We start from the raw sequence: 21,416 nt of genomic DNA, 5'->3' as shown, positions 1-21,416 counted from the left end.
TGTGGCTAATGTCAAAACATAGACGTGCCACATGTTTTTAGCTTGTCCTTTGGCCTTCTTGTCTTAAATCACAGGCCACAAAAATGCTTATATGGACTTCCAGGGCCTTGGAAAGCAGAGGCTTTTGGCAGACTACTGGAGGGCCATGAGTGTTTGCTGCCAGTAAGTGGGTTGGGACTGTCTGGTCCCAAACCACAAACTGGTTTAAGTGTGTCCGAGTGGTATTCATGGGTTTTGCTACAAGCGGTCCCGATAGGACCACTGTTGGTGGGGGTGGGAGGGATGGTGTATGTGTGTGTCTGTCTCTGTGTCTCGTGGGAGTTTCAGCTCTTACCTGGCTTTCGGGATAAGAGGAGGACCCCTGCACCCACTGTAGAGAGATCCTGGAAGAAACCAAGAATCCTGTCCAGCTGCAAGACCTGCGAGGAGACCGGAGAAGTGTTGTAAGAAGGCCTGGCAACCAACTGCTGATGCTGGCCTGATAGTCCTGTCTTGTGGAAGATTTTCAGCAGTCCTGCAAAGGAGCTGCGACCCTTGCCGTCGAGAGAACATTCATTCTTGATGTCAGTTTGGAGTCCTGTGAAGAAGAGCCTTCAGAAGTGCCCCTGGACTGCCCAGTATCTGACCAGCTCAGAGTTTGGGTTACTGTACTGCAGACATCGCCATTCCGAGTTGAGGCTTGGAACCTGCGGGGGGATTCTCTGCTTGTGCAATAAAACATACCTCTGCCGAATTTCGTGGTTCTAGAATCAAGGGGACCCGAGACGGGAAGCATACCTGCGTCCAGTCCTGTCCTGGGAGGGGCCCTGCATCGAGTTCTTTTGCTCTTTTCAACTGGAAAACCTTGCACCAGCATTAGTCACCAACCGGAGAAGTGCTCAAACCTGCAACCCGTGGGGATCGAGGGCTGAGGCTGATAGTGGTAAAAGCAAGCTCAGACTCTGTTCAGCAGACCTGCCAAGTTCTACAAATAATCTGGGTATGGGGGTTGAGTTGTAGCCAAAGTTGCCTGAACCCCTAACTCGTTAAAGTTTTGATAACTTGAATAGCTTTTGTAATAGTTTGGCTTCGCCATTGCTTGTTCACACAAGCACTCTGAAAGTTGGGTACACGTTTGTTAGTTAGATTAACTTTCCCCCTAACACTTGGAACTGTTTATTGTACCCCAGAGACCCTAAATTCATTTTTTACCAGCTTCACAAAACTGTGTGGAACTTAGCTGAACTTTTGGGCACAAGGCCCCATACATTTTAGGGATAGATGTCTGCAGCTAGCATTGTAACTCTGTGGACCTGTAGTGCTTGTACTAATTTGTACCTTCCTTTTCAGGGGTTTGATATGTATTTTGCCCTTTTCCAGTGATAGTGTACATGTATCTAGTATTAGTGTTGTATGATGGTATTACTTGTTGGCAGTCATTTTTCACTGTTATATGGCCATAAGTAAAGAAAAATACAGTATGAAGTAAAGGGGACTATCGACTAGGAGTACATTAGTCACTACAGTGAGTAACTTATCATTTATACATGATTGTCGAAGTGTGTTCCTTGACTATTTCACTGTCTGTGCTCATTGTGGACCCCTTTTTAAGCTCACCACCTCTTGTGACTTAGCCTAGACCATTCGCCTTGCTACCTTGAACTGGTTTGGCTACAGCGCCCAGAGTTGTCCCTATCACAATACTAGGTTGGCCTTCTATACATCTGTCCACCAGGCCAGAGTATAGAAAATCAGTCCTAACAGCTTGCCATGCCCTTCCATCACAACCCCAACTTCATCCAGACATACAAAGGAGGCTCCTTTGGAAAGATTTGGGGCTGTGAATTCCTCACATACATTCCAAGAAAGTCTGATTAAGCCATTTGCGGACTTGAAACACCTCTTTTTAGGGTACAGGAGAAGGAAACTTTAGATACACTCAACTAAGGCATTTGGGCAGTATTTAAGAGTAATTGGGAAGCTGCTACTAGGCCCCTTACTAAATTTGAAAAAAATATTTTCAAAAGAAAAACTAGAACGGGACTGTAATGTACTTCTTGCTTATGCACAGCTAGTGCAAACTCCCTGCCCAGTTACATGGGAGCATGGCACCAAGAACAATGTTCCTAATAGGAAGAGGCCAGTTACAAGATATGGAAAAATACCAAAAACAGCTTCCTCTAGTTTGCAATATGGTGAGGCTGCTTACAAACCTTAATCTAGATGGTATTGAACTCCAAATAGAATGTGACATATTTGCAAAGTGGAATCTGGTCTATGTGGGGGCGGGTGGCGAGTACTTATTTCCACAAATGTCGACGCTGCCCTAAGCTGAAGAGTTATTGGTTAAACCAATTGAAAATGCAACTGATGTAACCTTGCCTTAGATAACAGAATCCGGCCTCCTAGGTCTCAAAGCGGATCATCTCTCACCTGAAAAATGTACTGATATTAAAATGATTTTGCAGATACTATATTTGATTCGGTAAACTCTCTAGCATCCTTCTGGAAATCTCAACACATTCCATCTATTTAGGAATGACTGTCGAAACTTTGGAATTTGCTAATTTGTGGGAAAATGACAGCCTAATCCCATGGCGATCTCAAGTAAGTCTTTCCAAGATGGGAATGTTTTCTCAGCTACATGAGAAAATATTTATACTACATTTGTTCAACTAGGCTGAGAGCCCTTAGCCTGTTGAACTGTGCTTAGTGATGCTACTTGAAAGAAAACGACTAACGAAAAGAAAGGCCAAATCGGATTTGCTGCAGATGTATGGTTGATTTTGCTCTTCTCCTCCTGTAATTTTCTCTTGACTTCAGACTCCTGTGGAATGAGTTATGGGTGGGGGAAGGGGGGTGGTGAAGGAGGGTTTTATTATTTGGGGTCTTCTACCCGATCAACAAAATGTTTCATCTGGGTTGTTGTATTTGAACTATATACACAGTGCACGATTGTTGATCATTATTGTATGAAAACTTACAAAAATATCTGAATACAAAAAAAGCCCACTTAACTTCTGACCCCGACCACACCTTCACCTGCTCATAATGGCTCAGACGTTTTACTATAAGAGGTTGTGCATGGAGACCATTCTTTAAATAGTGGTCATGCATACAAAATCTGTTTAAACTTAACATCTTCCAAATGGTACCCGCCAGCCTATACAACTCCCTTTGCATTGTTGGGAGTCGCTTATCTTCAATATGAGCATTATGAGATCGCTCAAAGCACACTTATTTTGAGAAACCTCTAAACTTTAACCACTCTCGGCCTTTCTCAGCTCTGAGTCTCAGCTAAGCTCTTTTCTGCACTCTGGCAGAGGGTTAAGTCCAAGTATTCTTGATATGCAGCAACAAATAAATGCAGATCAACGTGATGCTCTGTAGTCATTTATTCAGATGTGTGAAACCTTAACTAATATGACAGTGGGTGCCAAGGGCCTTGCAGAAGATGGTGCTTTATTTTAAAAACAATTGAATGCCTCTGCTCCCATTTATGCTAGATGTTGAGCCATTCCGAGATGGTCACTTATCAGTGGATTAGGCCTCTATTTTATTTCGAGCACCAGGTCAGACTCCTAATTTCTAGTTTCTCTGCCTGATCTAGGGTGTAGCTTTGTGCTGACACATATGGTGCCTTAAGTCTATCTTTTAGGTTTACCACTATCGCCAGCTTCGGGCACAGGCCCATTTCTAAGCCGTTTGTACAATTTCCATCCAAACAAAGCACCCAATGTGCTGATGGCATGAGGCATCCCCCTTCTGGGTGCTATCTGGAATTTTTGGAATTTGCTTTTTAAGTATGAATCCCCCCTGTTTCAGAGTTTCCTGCACTGCTCATGCCTCGTAGAACTTCTATCTGCTGTTGCTGCTCAGCATGTCTTGCATTAGGTGCAGCACCCCCTTAGTTATCCCCTACCATCTTGATGAAGCTTCACTGGTCCTGCAAAATTGGTCCAGATTTCTCTGAGCAGGGGCAGAAATTGAATTGTATCTGCCTCCACCCCCAGCCTAACTTGCATTTGAGTTTTGAACAGTGAAGTATTGGATGTAGTGTTGCTGGCCTGCTTGCCTTCCTTACTCCTGAAGTAGCTAGATGGCTAGACGGTGCCACTGAATTCCAGGTCTTGACAGGATGCTTTTCACTCTCGTTATAAATTAATCTCCAGTTAACTTTGCCCTACAAAACTTGTGCAGCTTGAAATATCACAGTAAAGAAAATTTTGAACTTTCAGAAACAGTTGCTTGAATACCTCACCCTCTCATTATCAGTCTATTGTTCCGTTCTGACAGATGCACTTCGTGAACTTCTGTAAGTCCACAAAATAGAAATTGTGATAAATGGATTACAGATGTGTAGATGTGCTACATAGCTGGAGAAACCTGGCCTCACAACAGGATAAGCTAAAATGCTATTTTTAGTCCAAAGGCTAGGAGGTGTAAAAGAATAAATGGTTTCAATCTCGGTTTCATAATGTATGCCAAGTAGGCTGAAGATTCCTGTATAGTTAGAACTTGCTACATTGGTCTCTATTTATGTCAACTCCTTTGGATGCATGTAGTTGGCTATAATCTTGGATTCTCGGGGTGGGGGGCAGGGGGCTAAGGGAAGGGGTCGGCTAAGTTACTTTAACACGTGTCTCACTGTAAATCGTACAGTGCCTTGTCATGTGGCCCTAGTAGTTACAAAGCCTTTACCGTAGTTTAAACACTCTTTGGCACGTTGCACACAAACCATATCTAGCCCAGATACAGCATGTTTGTGCTTACTAAACACACTTCAACTTTCTCAGGCAGCCAAGGGTACATGCGACCCTGGGTCAGTAAACCGCTTTGTCAAACTGCAGCTCAGCATGGCTTGCCAACATTTGTGTTGGTTCTCGCAATTTCTTACATTTTTTGATGGTGATTGTAAGGTATTTTTGTTTTTTTGTTATTCAAAATAAAGTTTTGTTGGTGCCGCAGCGGTGCACCCTAGTTGGGGCGAAGCAAACCCTTTTTCCCCTCTCCCCACATTCCGCAGACCAGTTGTTGGGGAGAATCCTCAGAAATTTGCCAATTCCCTCTACCTTAAAGACCCCCCCAGTGATTTTCTTTTTTTATTTTAATTTTTTTTTAACCTGGAGAGACCCTTTTTCCCACTCTCAGGTATTTTAATGTGATTTTGTACTCTGTGTTTCTTTTGGTTGTGGTGTCTGCCGAACTCCATAAGCATCTTTTACATTGTCTCACACAGCACCTTCAGTGCAGTGACACAGGGACGTCTTTCAGATTTCCCCAAGGTTTCAATACCTTCTCTGGGATAAACTACTGTTTCCCAGAGCAGTAAAGTGAAATTGACTTTACTTACATTTGTAACTTTCTAGACCCAGCACACACTATCTTACAATAGGGTGCTGGAGGGGTTACTTAGTATCCCTTTTCTCTAGCTTCTCATGTAACATTGTTATGTTACCCTTTCCTCACTGAATGGCTGGTGGCAGTGGTTTACCTTTTACTAACATTATGGGATTTTACCGTGGGCTGCGTTCACAGCCACAGTAAAACACCCATGGGTGCCATTTTTGTCAAAATGGCCCCAGTTTTATTTTTTTGCCATTTCTTTTTGGAAAGGTCCTTCTTGAGATTTACTCTGTGTGCCAAACCAGGTTTGGTCCCTTTGTTAGTCTTATCTTTGGCGAGCTTCACAAGTGAAACCTGCCTCTGGCTCCAGGGTGTCTGGGGGGGGGGGCAGGGGGTGGGCAGTAAGTGAGGGATGTGCTAGGTTTCCTAGGAGACCCAAATGTACTCTGTGGTGATTGGCCGGCTTGCTGTCCGGTAAGGACAGCCACCCAGCTGGGTGACTGACGGGTAGGCTGGAATGAATGGGAGCAAGCTGCATAAAAGGCAAGGCTTTTTGGCTTGGAAGGCAGAGTCGACCACTGGATGAAGGAATCCGAAGAAACTTGAAGACGCCGCCTGCTGCAACTCCTGGACCGTTGGTTTGTCCGGTGAAGCCCTGCTGCTGTGCTGAAACTCCACTTTCGTATCAACAGAGAAGCTCCTGCCAGGACGACTTCTCCCTTTGAGTTGGTGGGACCAATCAACTCCAAAGTAAACCACCTGGACATCCTCTCGTAGCTGGTTGAATTTCCAGAGTTGCTGCTGGAAACCGAATAGCCAGGGAGAGGAACACCAGTTACTGTGCTTTGCTTTTAAGCTGGCCAAGAGCTCCAGGAAGATCCTCCGGACTCCCATAAGCAGGACTGACCGAGCCTGAGCCCCCGCAACAGAGTGCGGGACCCCACAAGCAAGGAAAGCCCATCTCGACAGCCAGGAACCGCTGTGTTGCTATTTGCGGTGGTCGCAAGGAGCTGAAACACTGAAGTGCCACGTTTGTTTGTTTATTGATTTGATAATGCGCACCAAGCCCTTGGGCAGCTGGGCGCAGCAGTACAAGAATTCCAAAGCTTAGTTACAGTGCCTGTCACAATTTAGTACATACATGTAATTACAATGTGGAGTACAATACATGATACAGTACAGTCATTTGCTATAATGTGGATACAGTGAGTGAGGTAGGGTAGTCATTTGCTATTCATGGAGCATTGGGGGGTGTACCGGATAAAAGTCAGACTAGCATGACGTGACTTAGTGAGAGCCTATGGTTACAACTATGAGTAAGTCGATAAGTAAATCACAGGTGCTTTGACAATGGTTGTCAGGGAGTGAAGAGGTTATAGGTCGTTGGAGCGAAGCCATTTGAGAGCATTGATCCTGAATCTAGCGTATGGTAAGGGGCGTCTAAGGTCAATAGGGAGTGTGTTCCATGCTTGAGCAGCTTTAACTAGGAAACTAGTTCCTCCAGCCGTGGTAATTTTGAATCTGGGGATGTCAAGCAGGAAGGTATTGGCAGATCTCAGGGGTCGGGAGGTGAGTTTTTCCGATAGGTAGGGAGGTGCTAGAGTGTTGAGACATTTAGAAGTGAGGGATATAGTTTTGAGGAGGATTCTGTCCTTTATTTTTAGCCAATGGGCCTGAATTTAGAGATGTGCTCTCTGTGAGGGATGTTCAAAGCTGCTCGTAGAGCGTTATTTTGCAATCTTTGGAGTTTGTCAGTAACATACTTGTTGGCTCCTGAGTACAGGGCGTTGCAGTAGTCTAGTCTGGACATGATAAGAGCATTAGCCAAGGTAATGCAACTGGCATTGGACAGGAATGGTCTGGCAACTCGGATTAATTTACAGGTGTAGGCGGTGGTGGAGGAGAGAAAGCTAACTTGCTTTTTTAGGTTAAGAGAGGAGTCAGGTAAAATCCTAGAGTTTTTTTACCTCCGACATAACCTTAATGATATTATTGTCAATGTTAAAAGATGTGTAGTTTGGGGTTAGTTTTTTTTAAGTTAGTCAGATCCGAGGAGTAGGATCTCGGTTTTGTCGTTCAGGCAGAAGCTGTGGGTCGCCATCCATGCCTGAATGAGGATGTATATTTTATTCACCAGAGCCAGGTCCTCTTCATAGTTGCCCGAAAGGGGTATGAGGATCTGGGTGTCATCTGCATAATTAGTGTAGGTGACACCCAGTCTGTCCAACTTGTCAAATAGTGGCTTGGTGAAGATGTTATACATAGTGGGTGAAACGCAGGATCCCTGTGGGACTCCACAAGTTATTTGGGTGGGATCGGCACAAGAGGAGGTAGAGAAAACTCTCATAGTCCGGTTGGCTAAGAAGGATTGAACCCAAGCAATGGCTTCTCCTGTGAAGTTGGCAGCGAGTCTTAGGTGGCTGCATTAAACTGCGTGGTCCACCAGGTCAAAGGCTGCTGACAAGTCCAGCAGTAGTAGCAAGGCGGTTTTGTCTTTGTCCTTGAACTCCTCAATTTTAGTCTTAAGGTCTAGCAGGGCTGTTTCGGTGTCATGGAGAGGGCGGAATCCTGATTGTCGTGAGCCTAGCAGATGATTAGTTTCTAGGTAGTCTTGAATTTGTAAGTAGGCTACTCTGTCAATAATTTTGAGTAAGAAGGGTACAGTGGTGATGGGTCTAAAGTTAGTGGGTATTGAAGGGTCAAGAGTTTGTTTTTTCAGTAAGGGGAGGACCCAGGATTCTTTCAGGTTGGTAGGTACCGTGTTTGATTTAAAGGAGGAGTTGATTAGCTTTGAGATGAAAGGGGCTAAGTCTCTGGCCGCATCCTTTATTATTTGCGCTGGGCAACTGTCACCCTTGCAGTTGGAGGGTTACAAGGAGAGAATAACCTTTTTCGGTATCGATGATTGAGATCGTTTTAAAGCTAAATGGTGGAATAGTATTGTTCTCAGAGGGCAGTGGCAATAGTTGGTCAGCGATTGGCAGGGAGTCTTTTTTTTTTGTTGTTGTTATTTTGAGTTTGAGGGAGGAGATTTTATTTCATAAGGCGTTCTGTATATTAGTACACCATATCTTGTCCTTTGGGACAGTGTCAGCTGGTTGTATTGGAGATTGCATTTCACGGAGGATGGAGAAGAGTTCCTTTGTATTTGATTGGGCCTTTGTGATTCTGTCATCAAATACGTTTTTTATTGTGTTGATAATTTCTTTCTTATAGTGTTTGGATAGTTGGGCTAATTTAGCTTTATTGTTGTCGGTGGGCGAGTTGCGCCAGATGGCTTGTCATTTTCTTTTCTGTTTTCTTAGTTCATTACGTTGGGGGGTGAACCAGGCATTCAAGTGCGCTTCCTGTTTACTTTTACGCAGTTTAGTAGGGGCAATGGTGTCTAGTGCCTTGGTCATGGCATGGTTGAAGGTGTCGACTGGGGTGTCTGGATCATTGTTCTTCTCCAGGCCATTAATGGCGGGGAGGAGGAGTGGGATACGTTTTTCAGCAGAGAGATCTTTTTTACTTCTAGTAGGTAGGGGGGTATCATGCTGATAGTTTTGGGGGTGAGGAGATCAAGTGAGGCGGTGAAGTTGATTAAGTAGTGGTCTGTCCAGGGTTGAGGGACAATGCCGGTAATGGTAATGTTACAATTAAGTTAAGATACCCAGTCGAGGGTTCTGCCCTTGATGTGGCTAGGTGAGAGGACTTTTTGGGTAAACCCGTGGGCGTTGAGTAAGGCTGTTATTGAGTGGGCATGCTTATTGTCTGGGTCATTAAAGCCGATGTTAAAGTCGCCCATCAGTAAGGTTTGGGAGGGATTTTGCGTATTCGCTATGAGGCTGGTGAGGTCCTCTTCGAAGGTTCCTAATGGTCCTGGGGGCCTATAAATCAGGTGGATGGTCAGCGTGCAGTTATTGGAAAGCAGCAATTTGGCTGTGAGTATTTCACAGGACGAGCAGGGAGGCGAGTTGGCAAGTCTGATGCGTAGGGTATTTTTAGAGATGATGGTTAGGCCACCACCTTTAGCTTTTGCCCTATCTACTCTGAGTAAATGGTAACTGTCAGGTACAGCGAACATCAGAGTAGGACCTGCCACCTCGTGGAGCCAAGTCTCTGTGATGGTGAGTAGGTCCAGTTTGAAGTTTGCCAGTTGCGGTAACTGTCCCATTGCAGTGCAGGAGTCCCCAAAAGTCCTCCCTCTCGTCCCCACGACTGAGGCCCAGGAACAGTGCGATCTGCAGAGCTTTACAGGAACAGAAGTCATCTGCTGCACTTTTTCTTCAATCCAAAGGTACTGTAAAGTCTGAGAACTTACCTCTTGCTGTAGAGTTGCTTGCATCTTCTACTACTCACAGGTCTAACAGCTTGTTGCCCTACATTGATTCTTCTTTTTCTTCAAAGACTACTCCAAACATTGTGCAGAGAATTTCCTTATTTACCTGCAAAGAAGTGCTTCAGCTCATATACACTTTTGCCCATTGACTTTAGCTTAGCCTGTTCCACTGAATACCTCTTGTTGGGGGGGATCCAAAATTATTTGCCTGGTTGAGAAGATTTCTGATCTCTTGTATGTTCTAATAACCTTTTCCCTTTAACCTAATTCCTAAGTTCTTCTAAATGCAACAGTGACCGATTAATGTCCCCAGCACCCTAGCTATTGAAGTCACCTTAGGGTGTAGGTTGTGTCTGTGGGCCATCCCAAAAGGGTACTTACTGATTTAGAAACCTAAGAGCTTTGTGGTTTAAAATATATTTGTGTGGTGTTTTATATTGCTCCCTTCTTAAGGCTTACTCTGAGTGATACATTAATAATTGTTTTATCAAGAAACCTTTTGTGTAAGAGTTTATTTGAATACTTGTCACTGTGAATCTGTGCATCTCCCCTACAGCTCACATTGACCCCTCTTGAGATAAGCCTGGCTGCTCCACATGCTACCAACCTGTGTAGTGCAGACTTATACCAAAGGTTGGGTTTCTATTGCCAGGAGCTCAGGGTTGTTGTAGTGCACCCAAAGGGTACTGCATACAATTGTGCCTAACACCAGTTTACAGAATTGGCTACCAATTCTGAGATCAGCGGGGAAACCTACACAACTTTCTTATTAAGAGATGGATTGGGATCATTACCATATTTAAAATTGGTAAACAACCATTTATTCAAATAATGTAATTCACTCTCGTTCCAAGTCAAGTAAAACAGTTTATTGGAGCTCTAATTCGGAGAGAAGACTCCTTAGTCTTCTCCTCCAACGAGAGGGTACAAAACATGCTATTTCAGATACCACAGTATTTAGCCGGTCGTCAGATAACCGTAGAAAAGGCAATGTGCCTTTTCGGGATGATGGCTTAATGCATTTACCTGGTACCACACACTCGCCTTCGCTTGCGTCCTATGCAAGAGTGTCTAGCAAAACAATGGTTGCTAGCAATCGGTCTATGGGACGATCTAGTGGTGGCTTCTCAGTCCCTTGTGCAATCTCTGCAGTGGTGGACAAAGGAGAACCTTTTAAATAGAAAAGTCCTGCAGTAGAAGCCACACTAACGGGCGCATCACTATCGGGGTGCGATGCTGCTTTTCTCCATCATACCACACACAGGCTGTGGACACAGTCAATGTCAAACAAGCATATCAGCCTTCTAGAACTATTATCATGTTCAAAGATATGCATGCATTTCAACACCAGCTAGCAAACAAAACCGTGCTAGTCCTCAGACAGCACAACAGCAATGTACTACATCAACAAACAAGGTGGGGGACACACTCTCCAAACTAGAACTGAACATCTGGTTTTGGGAGCTCAAACGCAACATATTTCTCCTGTCACAACATGTTCCAGTGGAACACAACTATCGGGCAGATCTAAGCAGAGAGGCTCAACTTCCGTCCGAGCACAAATGGCAGTTGCACTTGGACATCCTAGACATCTTTGCAAAATGCGGTTAACCAGACCATAGATCTGTTTGCAACGCAAGATAACACACAATGCCCAGATTACGCATTCAGGTATCCCCAGACTGGGTCTGAGAGGACTGTGACATGATGAGATGGCATTTATAACATGCCTATACACAAGTGTTTCAAGGTGCAATGAGGCAAGGGGGGGGGGAACAGACGGAAGACCGAGACAACGATCCTACTAGGCCAGGTGACATTGAGATCGCGCAAGTGCAGGGGAGGAGGGAAGGGGACAAGTACAGGGGGGAAAGGGGAGGGAGCAGTACAGTACATAAGATAAATAGTAAAATAAGACAATAACTTAAACAGTAAATCAAACCATAAATAAAAGTGTGGCCAGTGCAAGGTTAAGTGCAGACATCAGGTGGCTAGTGCTAGTAGGGGCTGTAGGGATACAGAAACAGTCCCTGAGTGCCAGGGGCGCCAGGGGGCCAGTGCAGGTGTGCAACTGGCGGGGAGGGGACCTGGGCCCGAGATCAGAGGGTAGCCAGGTAACCAGTGAAAGTTCAGATTCAGCCAGGAGATCAGCAGGGGGGAGGAGGAGAGAAAGCAGAAGCAAAGAGGAAGGTCTTGAGGTGCTTCCGGTACAGGAGATGGTTCTCCAAGTTTCGGAGAGGCAGGCCCCAGCAGAAGAAAGAGATCTACCACCAACACGCTGCTTGGAGAAGCGTCTAACCCTGAGGGAGTTGGAGGCGGATGAGCGTAGAGCTCGAGAAGTAAGATATTTAGGAAGAGAGAGTTGAAGGTATTGAGGTCCCAGGCCCCAGAAGGCCTTGTGGAGAATGCAGAGGGTTTTGAAATTAATCCTTTCCGCCACTGGGAGCCAGTGCAGAGATTTCAGTCCTGGAGGGATAGGATCCGTGGCTTGAGGCCAAGGACAAGTCTTGCAGTCCTGTTTTGGATAAGTTGCAGAGAGTAGAGGCAGGCAGATTTAGAAAGAGGCTGTTGCAGTAGTCCAGCCTAGAGAGGACCAGAGCTCTGGAGACAGTGAGCTTTTGGGGGAAGGAGAGGAAGGGAAGAATACCTCTGAGGAGGTGCAGCTGGTAGTGTGACTTCTTAGAGACATCAGAGATGTGAGGAGAGAAGGAAAGTGTGGAGTTGAAGATTTTAGCCTCACAGGTGGGAGCAGGAAGAGGGCCAAGAGTGGCCGGCCAGAGTGACAGCAAAGGAGGGAGCAGGTGTGCTGAGGAGAATCTAAGTCTTAATGGCATTAAGGCGGAGATCATTGGCGGCACACCACTTCTGGATGGCGGACATTCAGAGATCAGAAGAAGAGGTGGCAGAAGGGAGCCTAAATATCAGTTGTCATCCGCATAGCACTGAAAGTTGGGGCAGAGAGCGGCAATGCAGTGGGCAAGAAATGGCAGGCATTTGGTTGAACAGCCAGGGAGAGAGCTTAGACCCCTGGGGAACACCACAGGTAGAGATAGAGGAGAGGAAGGATCCAAGTTAGACCTGGGGGCGTCGATCGGAGAGGAAGGAGGTCAGCCAGGCCAGCTGAGCGCATATCATACATGTTATGCATACATTGACATTGTACATAAAGGATAGTCACAATTTACAGTATCATATGGCCAGAGGCAAAAATTATAACGTAAAGCAGTTACATATATACAGGTGCAAATACAGACTCCAAGAGAACAGTAGGATAGCTAGATGTGATTTTGGTTCCAGAGGCCTGATTTAACCTTATTCCTGAAGATCATGAAAGGAGGCTCAGATCTGGTGGTGAGGGGGGAGTGTGTTCCATTTTTTTGCAGCAAGAACAGGGAAGCTAACTCCACCTGCACTTTGTTGATTGACTCTGGGTATATTTACGCAGTGAGTTTGGGCTGTTCTGATAGGTCTGGCTGAAGTATGCCTGGTAAAGGTATCGCAAAGGTAAGATGGCGCTTGATTGTGTAGGGACTTATGTGTTAGTGATAGAACTTTAAGGTCAATTCTTTGATGTTTAGCCATTGAAGTTTTTGTCTAATAGTAGAGATGTGCTGTTTCCTTGGGATATTGCATGCTGATCTAACTGCATTGTTCTGCATTACTTGCATTTTATTTAAGTTTTGTTGAGAGGTGCCTAGGTAAAGCGTGTTACAGTAGTCTAATTTGGATAGCACTAATGCTCTTGCGACTGATACAGTTGTTTGTGGATAGGTACGGGCGACAGGCTGTAATCAGCTTACAGGTATAAGCTGTAGCTGATGCAAGCGCATTAGTTTGTTAAAGGATAGTGCAGCGTCAATTTGTAAACCCAAAATGCTACATTAATGGTGTTACCATAGATGATAAAAGGCGGAGTTTAGTTTGCTCAGTTTGATGGGGGATCCAAGTAGGAGTTCAGTTTTGTTGTCATTTAGACATAATCCATGGTTAGCCATCCAGATTTGTATTGTACTGTAGATATTATTCAAAGTTTTGCTGTCTGCTATGTAGTCCCCAGTGATGGGGATAAGGATCTGGGTGTCATCAGCATAGTTTGTATACGAGACACCCAGATGGTCCAAGATATCGAATAAAGGCTTGGTAAAAACGTTAGAGTGTTGGTGATGCACATGATCCTTGGGGGACTCCACAGGATACCGGTGATGGTACGGCTGAGACTGATGGAGCAAAGACGTGCATGGATGTATTGTGGAATGATCTAATCCACACGTTGGCTTGGTCAGAGAAGTGTGCAGCAGATGACAAATGCTTGCATAATATGTCATGGTTGACTAGATCAAATGCAGCAGATAAGTCAAGTAGTAATAGCAAGGCAGATTTACCTTTGTCTTTTAAAGCCTGAATTTGATTCTTGAGATCGACAAGTGCTGTCTGTCACATGTTTGGGTCTAAATCCAGATTATTTTAGGCCTAGTAAATTTTTAAATTCCAGGTAATGCTGGATTTGGAGATAGGCGGCACGATCCAGTATTTTCAGCAGAAAAGGGACTGTGGTGATCGGCCGGTAGTTAGAAGGGTTGTTTGGGTCCAGCGTAGGCTTTTTTAGTAGTGGGAGTACCCATGCATCTTTTAGGCTCGTAGGTACAGAGCTCATAGAAAATTAGGCATTGATAAACTTCGTTATGAACGGGGAGAGCACAGAGGCTGCTTCTTTGATTAAGGTAGCTGGGCAGATATCGCTCTTAGAATTCGATGGTTTAAGTATGATCTGTTCAACTTCTTTACTGGAGATAGGTTGAAAGTTGAATTGCGGCAATGTTGCCAACAGTGGGGTGGGCAGTTTAGGAGGCAAGGTGTTGAGGTTTCTTTCGCGTTGATTTTCTCTAGTAACATTGTGATTTTTGTTTTGGAGTGCATTTTGAATATTAGTGCACCATTGGGTGTCTTTGATGCATGTGTCAGGTATGGGGGCAGGAGACAAGTTCTTTTAGTATATTGAATAATTCCTTCGTATCTGAATTAGCTTTTGCTATACGGTCATTGTAATTATTTTTCTTTGCTTGGATAATGGCTGTTTTGTAGTTGATCATGGAGACTGTTGAGCAGAATGGCATGGTTGACTGTGTCAAAGGCAGAGGAGAGATCAAATAAGATGAGTACACAGGTTGTTGGAATCGAGGTTGGAGAGCAGGTCTTCACATATGTTCAGGAGAGCAGTTTCCGTGCTTCTGGCAGTTCTGAAGCCAGACTGATGGTCACGGAGACAACCAACAGATTCAGTGTGAAGATTAAACTGGGAGATGGCCAGCTTTTCCAGGAGTTTGCCCAGGGAGGGAGTGATGGAGATTGGATGATAGTTAGCTGGGCAGGAAGGGACAGCAGAGGGTTTCATAAGAAGGGGGTGCACATGGGAGTGCTTCAGGGGGGAGGGGAAGACTCCAGTAACGAAAGAGTGATTACAGAAATCAGCCAGAGCAGGAGCCAGGGTGTCAATGTGGTCCTTGGTGGTTTTGGAGGAACAGGGGTGAATCTGTTTTGACAAGACTTTCATATATTGACTTGTCTATCTAGAAACCTTGTCTGATGAGAACAGGGGCAAGGCAGAGAAGGCAAGGAAGGAAGGAAGGAACGAAGGAAGGAAGGACATTGGGTGGACGGAGGAGGGGGAGAGGAAGAGAGAGGACAGGATGTCCTGAATTTGAGATGAAATGAGAAGCCAAGGCCTTGCAGAGGGCCTGGGAGGGGACAGGAGAGGTAGAGACTGCCGCAGGATTGGCCTGACACTGTGGATGAATTGCCCTCCGCCCCAACCCCTCACCTCAACTAGATGATTCACCAGATGCATCAGGAACAAGTCACTTATCCTGATGGCACCAATGTGGACTTGTCACCAATGGTTCTCAAACCTACTTAAAATGTCTCTTTGCACCCCAGTCAAACTACCGTGCCCTTACAACATGCTGTCCCAGCATCAAGGGACAACACTCCATCCATCTCCTCAAACACGCTACTTGACCATAGAGGGAACCAGGTGGGATAGGTGCAAGTTGGAAGACGGGAAGAAGAGGATATGTAGGGGCATTCAGATATATGTACTACGCCATGAGAAATGCTGTATCAACATGGTATTTTTATTTGAGGATTATTTGAAATTATGGGGTCTCTATATGATTGATGGGAAGGTGGACTTGTTTTGACGGTTATGGTAGTCGTAGTGAAAAGGGTGGGGTTCCCTTTTTTTTGTGCTGTCTTGTGTGGTTGTGGTTATCTTGCTGGTTATGTTTCACTACGGTTGGTTTTCTGTTTGATTTGCATTATTTATGATGCTCTTGTCTTTTTGTAAAATTCATTCTTTATGCTGATTGTGAAGCATTGTTGCTTTTACTATTATTGTTTATATGAAAAATAATAAAGTGTTGGAAAAAAAATGTGAATAAAAGAAAAGCACTGAACTTGACAGCTTGGCTACTGAAGTCGGAATTTGGGCATTTTAAACCTGCCACAAAGATGTATGGACATCTTGAAGGAGGCACGTAAACCCAACATAAGACACTTAAACAAGTGGAAACGCTTTGTCATCTGGTCCAAAGTACACAGCATCATCCCCATTGACTGTTCACCTTCATATATAGACTACAAAAGGGGCCCCTGGCATGAAGACTGAGGTAGATCTATCACTTATGGTCAAAATAGTTGAAGCAGGTCTACATTCCTATTTAAGACAGCATTTCCACACAAACTAATTCATTTTCAGAGAAGCAACATTTATTCAAAACGTGAACTTTAATTTCATTGTTCAATAAATTTACATTGCATTTAATAAGACAAAATAAACAACGAAAAAATAGAAGTCAATCAAGATCATAAGCATAACCCAATCAGTATAGCCTATTGCAAAGTTAGCTATAGCTAATTCTCAATTGAAAAACCCACATGTGTATTCCCCAGTGTATAGTGAACAATGCTAAATGCCTAAAGGTGAAGAAACAGGAAAAAAAGAGAAAAGAAACAGGAACACATTTCAATGTGTACTTCGAGATAAGTTCAATACTATGCTAATGCTTGTTTTTGAAACCTACTAAACGTAAATTGACGAGTATGCATAATAAATGAAAATGAAGTAGAGTCTAGGGATATAATCTAATTGTCTCCTTTATCATACTGCACATATATAGTATATAAGTAGCCTAGGTCCATGTCCTACAAGCACATTCACATATAGTACACTATCTGATTTGCTTTTTAAACTCAGAATTGGTCTTTAATTCTCTTGGAGTTCATCTAGCAGCACTTCAGCATACACCACCTCTCAAAGTGTTATGGTGAAAAGTTCATGTGGTTAAAGCATTTATGGAAGGGGTTAAAAGATAATGCCCCCCCCTATTTCTAATCCAATTTCCAGATGTGACTAAAATGCCGTACTTACTAAACTCATGGGTAGCCACCTTGAACAAATGCATAGGACCATCTTGTATCTATCATTTCAATAAGAAGTCGTTGAACTACAAGCTCTTTCACTTCACGACCCGTTTATGGTTATTCATAAAGACAAAGTTGTTTTACGACAAATCCACACTTTTCTCCCAAATTTATCTCCAAGTTTCATGTCAACCAGTCTATAGAACTTCCAGCTTTCTTCCAAAACCCAGCCAATTCAGCAGAGTAAAATGTCCATACGTTAGATGTTAAAAGAGCTGTGATGCACTACCTAAACCTGACCAAGCCAATGATGAGAACCGATCAGTTCTTTGTTTCCATAGCTGCATGAAGAGAAGGGATACTGTCTCTAATTTCAAACAGGATTGTCAAATGCATCCAAGTGTTATTCTCTATCCAAGAAAACCTTACCTTTCACATGCAGAGCACATTCAATTTGAGGCACAGGAGCTACTCTAACTTTCATTGCAAATGTCCATTTAGATGCTATTTGCAAAGCCGCTACTTGGAGTAGAATTCACACCTTCACACAACACTACTGTTTGGACACACATTCAAGAGGAGACTCCCAGGTGGGGCAAGCGGTGTTGACATCTTTTTGCTTCTGTACATTAAAACAACCCTCCACCTTCTCCAGATACTGCTCGCTTGTCTGTCAAGCATGTGATTCTAAGCAGATCCATACTCCTCAGATGGCATACATGGACTTGTTGGATATATCTGGTATCAACCAGAGAGGGCCACCGTTTTAATCACATGTTCCAGGTAAACACAACTGCATATTTGGGGGCACCCAGACAGATTTATTTGCCACAAGAGAGAATGCAAAAGGCCTAGGTTACGCCCGCAGGTTCCCGAAGAGGAACATACTGTGGATCAGTTGGTCGGTGATATTTACCTACTCTTTTCCTCCAACCCCACTCTTGAACAGAGTGATCCACAGAATGCACCAGGAACACTTAACTATGATTCCAATGTGGCCACATCAGACGTGACATGCCCACCTCCTTAAAATATGAATTAGCCCAAAACACTACCATTCACACCCAGGGTACACTCCACACGTGCCATAGGGGCTTGGCTAGCATTCATTGTGGATGTGCTACTGGAGGACAGCAACTTGGAGTTCAGTTCACACTTTTACACATTATCGTGTAGACACACAGGCTTGGAATGACTCACAGGTGAGATGGGCAATATTGAAATATTTATTTGTCCCAGTTCCTTCTATCAACCCACCACCTTTGTGGCTGGTACTGCTTGCTAGTCTATGCAAAGCATGTGATTCGAAGCAGATCCACAAGCCTCAGAATACAAACATTACATACATGCAATCTTCTTTCTGATGCTTGTATCTGATTAGATTCCAATGCGTCCACCCATGTTCCTCTTGTTGGGAGTACAAGGAACCATACACAGTACCTTTTTGTTGTATATAAACACAATTCATCTAATTCAACTATGTTGCTATACACTTCATACAACTTCCTGTCAGAAAAATAACAATCTGAGGACTTTGATGTGTGAAGGATCATGGGTACAGTAGACTTTGGGATAGGGATAGTATTACAGAAACGTGCCGTCAATGTCCTTTTTTCACAAACAAATTGCGTAATACTCTGCACCAAACACTAGATGTCGGCCAATGCAAATCTAAGCAGATGCAAGCATCAGGCGATTACAGGATGTTATTTTTGTCATATATATTTGGGGCAGGTGGGTCGTAGTAGTCTGCTGAGTTTTGGTACAGATGTGCTGCACTTGTTGGCCGCATGATGATCTGGATATGCTGCTGTGGTTAGATGTGTTTTACTACAAGTAGTTTAGTTCTGGTGCCATTTTGATTGATGGCAGCTGGAGTTTGCATACAGATGCAAAGATGTAGCTTTAGGTTAATTTCCTGTTCTGTTTTTTTCAGGGATGCTGCACACCGCGTACATCCTCTTGCAGGGCAAGGTGTGAACATGGGATTTGGCGATGTGTCTAGCCTTGCGCAGCAGCTGAGCAAAGCTGCTTTTGCTGGGAAGGATCTAGGTAATTGATATATTTCACTACCCAGGTATGATGACTACAGTACAGACAACAATCTGGTAGTAATGTGTCTGAGAAAGGGTGGCTGCTAGGCAGGGATACATCCGAACTGGGCATGTTGTGTTCCTTGAATTTTTAAAACACTTGCTTTCCAATAGGCTTGATGAACAGTTTGACTAGATTTTTGGGGTATCTGTTGGAGACTTATAAAGCACAAAACTGGCTGGGAAGCATTAGAGTGCTGCACATCGGGGACCCATCAACTGGATTACAGGTACAAGGCATAGGGTGCTTGGATGGGTAGCACAGCGTTTGCTGAGATGTGATAGGTGCTGCAGGGACACTGCAGAGGGTGTGAAGTAGGACCTAGTGGTGCAATTGGCTAGATGTCCTTTGAAAGAGGGTATAGATCACTCAGAAGTGGCTGGAAGGTAAGGGGATATGAGCATTGTGGGAGGAAGTGTAGCACTCCATGCATGAGTAAGTTGCTTTTTTGTTTACTTTTTTGGCTGCAGGATCCACACGCCATCTCTTGGAGTATGAGACTGAAAGGCAGAGGCATAACTTGCCCATGATGGCTGCCATTGATTTACTGAAGAGGCTTTACTCTTCGAAGAACGCCCCCTTTGTTCTTCTGAGGACTCTGGGATTGCAGGCTACGAATGTAGCATCACCTGTAAAGGTAAGATTTCCATTGAAGTGCAGAAGTCCATTCCATTTTATTTTATTTTGCCAGAGGGGTGATTTTGTTTTTTTTGGTTAAAGTACAGAACATCCCATAAAGCCACAGTTGCCACCATGATTTGTGTTCCAGCACCCCCATTGTTGTATGTTCGTGTCATATGGGTGCAAAGTTGTGGTTGCTGCATTATATGTTTGTTTTATTGCTCTGGGTTATGCAGGAGGTGGATTTCCCTTTTTAACGAGTACTGTTCCTAGAGTGATGGACCAAGCTCTCGTCAGTTGCGAGGGCTCAATGACTTTGCTTTCTAGTTCGGGGTTGTGAACCTTCTTGCCTTGAAGTTTGGATCAAGCTCAGTTCAACAGTGAAGTGAAGATGCTAATCTTCAAATTTTGGTGTCTGGCATCTACATTACGATGTGGTGCCTGTATTCTCTAGTGGGGTGCCCCCTTTACTAAACACTCACCCCATCTCCACTGCTGTTACTGCAAATTTGAGTGATCATCAGGTGGTATTTCACTCCCTTTGTTGGGTGATATCCTTGAAGCCATGGCATCTAACATACCCTAGTTGACTTTCTTGGGAACAGCACAGTAACATTTAGACTGATCTGAGGATTTTGCTTCTACTTTGTTAATGAAGCGTGCTTCAGGAGGGCTTGCCTCTTCCAGAAATCTCTTGGTGCCTTACATCTGATCTGGTTACTTTATGTGCTGTCAAGAAATTAAATGTACACATGTGTTTCTTGTGTTCCTTTCACTGCAGGAGCAGATAATGGCCTTTGCTAGCAAGTGATGTTGCTGGACTGAGCATGTGGCAACCCTCACAACACTTCAAACAGGACAGCCATACCTTGGCTTCGCTGCCAAGGGCGATTTATCTTATTTCACTTTTCGGAGTGCGCACGTTCATAACTTCATGTGTTTTACGCAATTCAGTAGCCAAATGCTGCCAGTGTACTTAATACTGATACCAGAACTCAACCTGCTGTGAGACTTTGACCTTATTTCTAATCTGTATATTACACTATTTTTATTGTTAATAAAGCTCTATTTTTAAGGTCATTTGTTACTGTAATTGGTGGCTGGAGACAGCAGCATTGTGCAAGTAAATCTCTTTTCTACAGAAGCCTGGGAGGAACACCTGAATTTGCATTTTTCTAGAATCTTTCCAAGGTGGAGTATTCAGAGTGGCGTGATGCCGTAAGGGCAAAGTTTGAACCTTGCAATTTCAAACAATTAAGCATAACATATGTCTGTTTAAAAAAAAAAAAAAAAAAAAGATTATTTAGTTAATAATTACAAAACCTATTGTGGACTAGACTGAAGTGAAAGATTAAGATGCATCTGCCTGGATTTGCCTGTCTTAGGGCTAAACCAGTCTTCTTTCGAGAAGGTAGGTGAAAATGTGCATCTTGGAAAGAAGTGGAATTTTATATACAGGGCTGGGAAGTGAGATCACATGGACTAAATCGCAAGGCAGACTTGGGAAGATATGAACTGCCATGTTTAAGTTGTATATTGCATTGATGAGAGTGGGGGAGGAGGGGAGTAACTCAGACCCTTTATCACTCACCACCTACCCCTTTGTGCACAGTCTGGAAAGGAGCTGCTCCCTTTC

The 21,416-nt window shown here is 44.1% G+C and overlaps 1 protein-coding gene across 1 annotated transcript in view; it reads left to right on the top strand.

Moving 5' to 3' along the window:
- Positions 1-20,860, top strand: part of COQ6 (coenzyme Q6, monooxygenase) — a 158,805-nt gene extending 137,945 nt beyond the window's left edge. Inside the window, exons 10-12 of the mRNA XM_069637653.1 lie at positions 19,002-19,117; positions 19,630-19,796; positions 20,562-20,860. Coding sequence (XP_069493754.1) covers positions 19,002-19,117; positions 19,630-19,796; positions 20,562-20,591 — 313 coding nt within the window. The 3' untranslated portion in view covers positions 20,592-20,860. The remainder of the gene's footprint in view (positions 1-19,001; positions 19,118-19,629; positions 19,797-20,561) is intronic.
- Positions 20,861-21,416: the final 556 nt, after the last annotated feature.

This window comes from Ambystoma mexicanum, chromosome 14, assembly GCF_040938575.1.
Source record: "Ambystoma mexicanum isolate Mex_15411 chromosome 14, UKY_AmexF1_1, whole genome shotgun sequence".
Taxonomy (NCBI): Eukaryota; Metazoa; Chordata; class Amphibia; order Caudata; family Ambystomatidae; genus Ambystoma; species Ambystoma mexicanum.
Note: the sequence above shows the minus strand (reverse complement) of the source record. Positions and strands in the feature narration are given on the sequence as shown.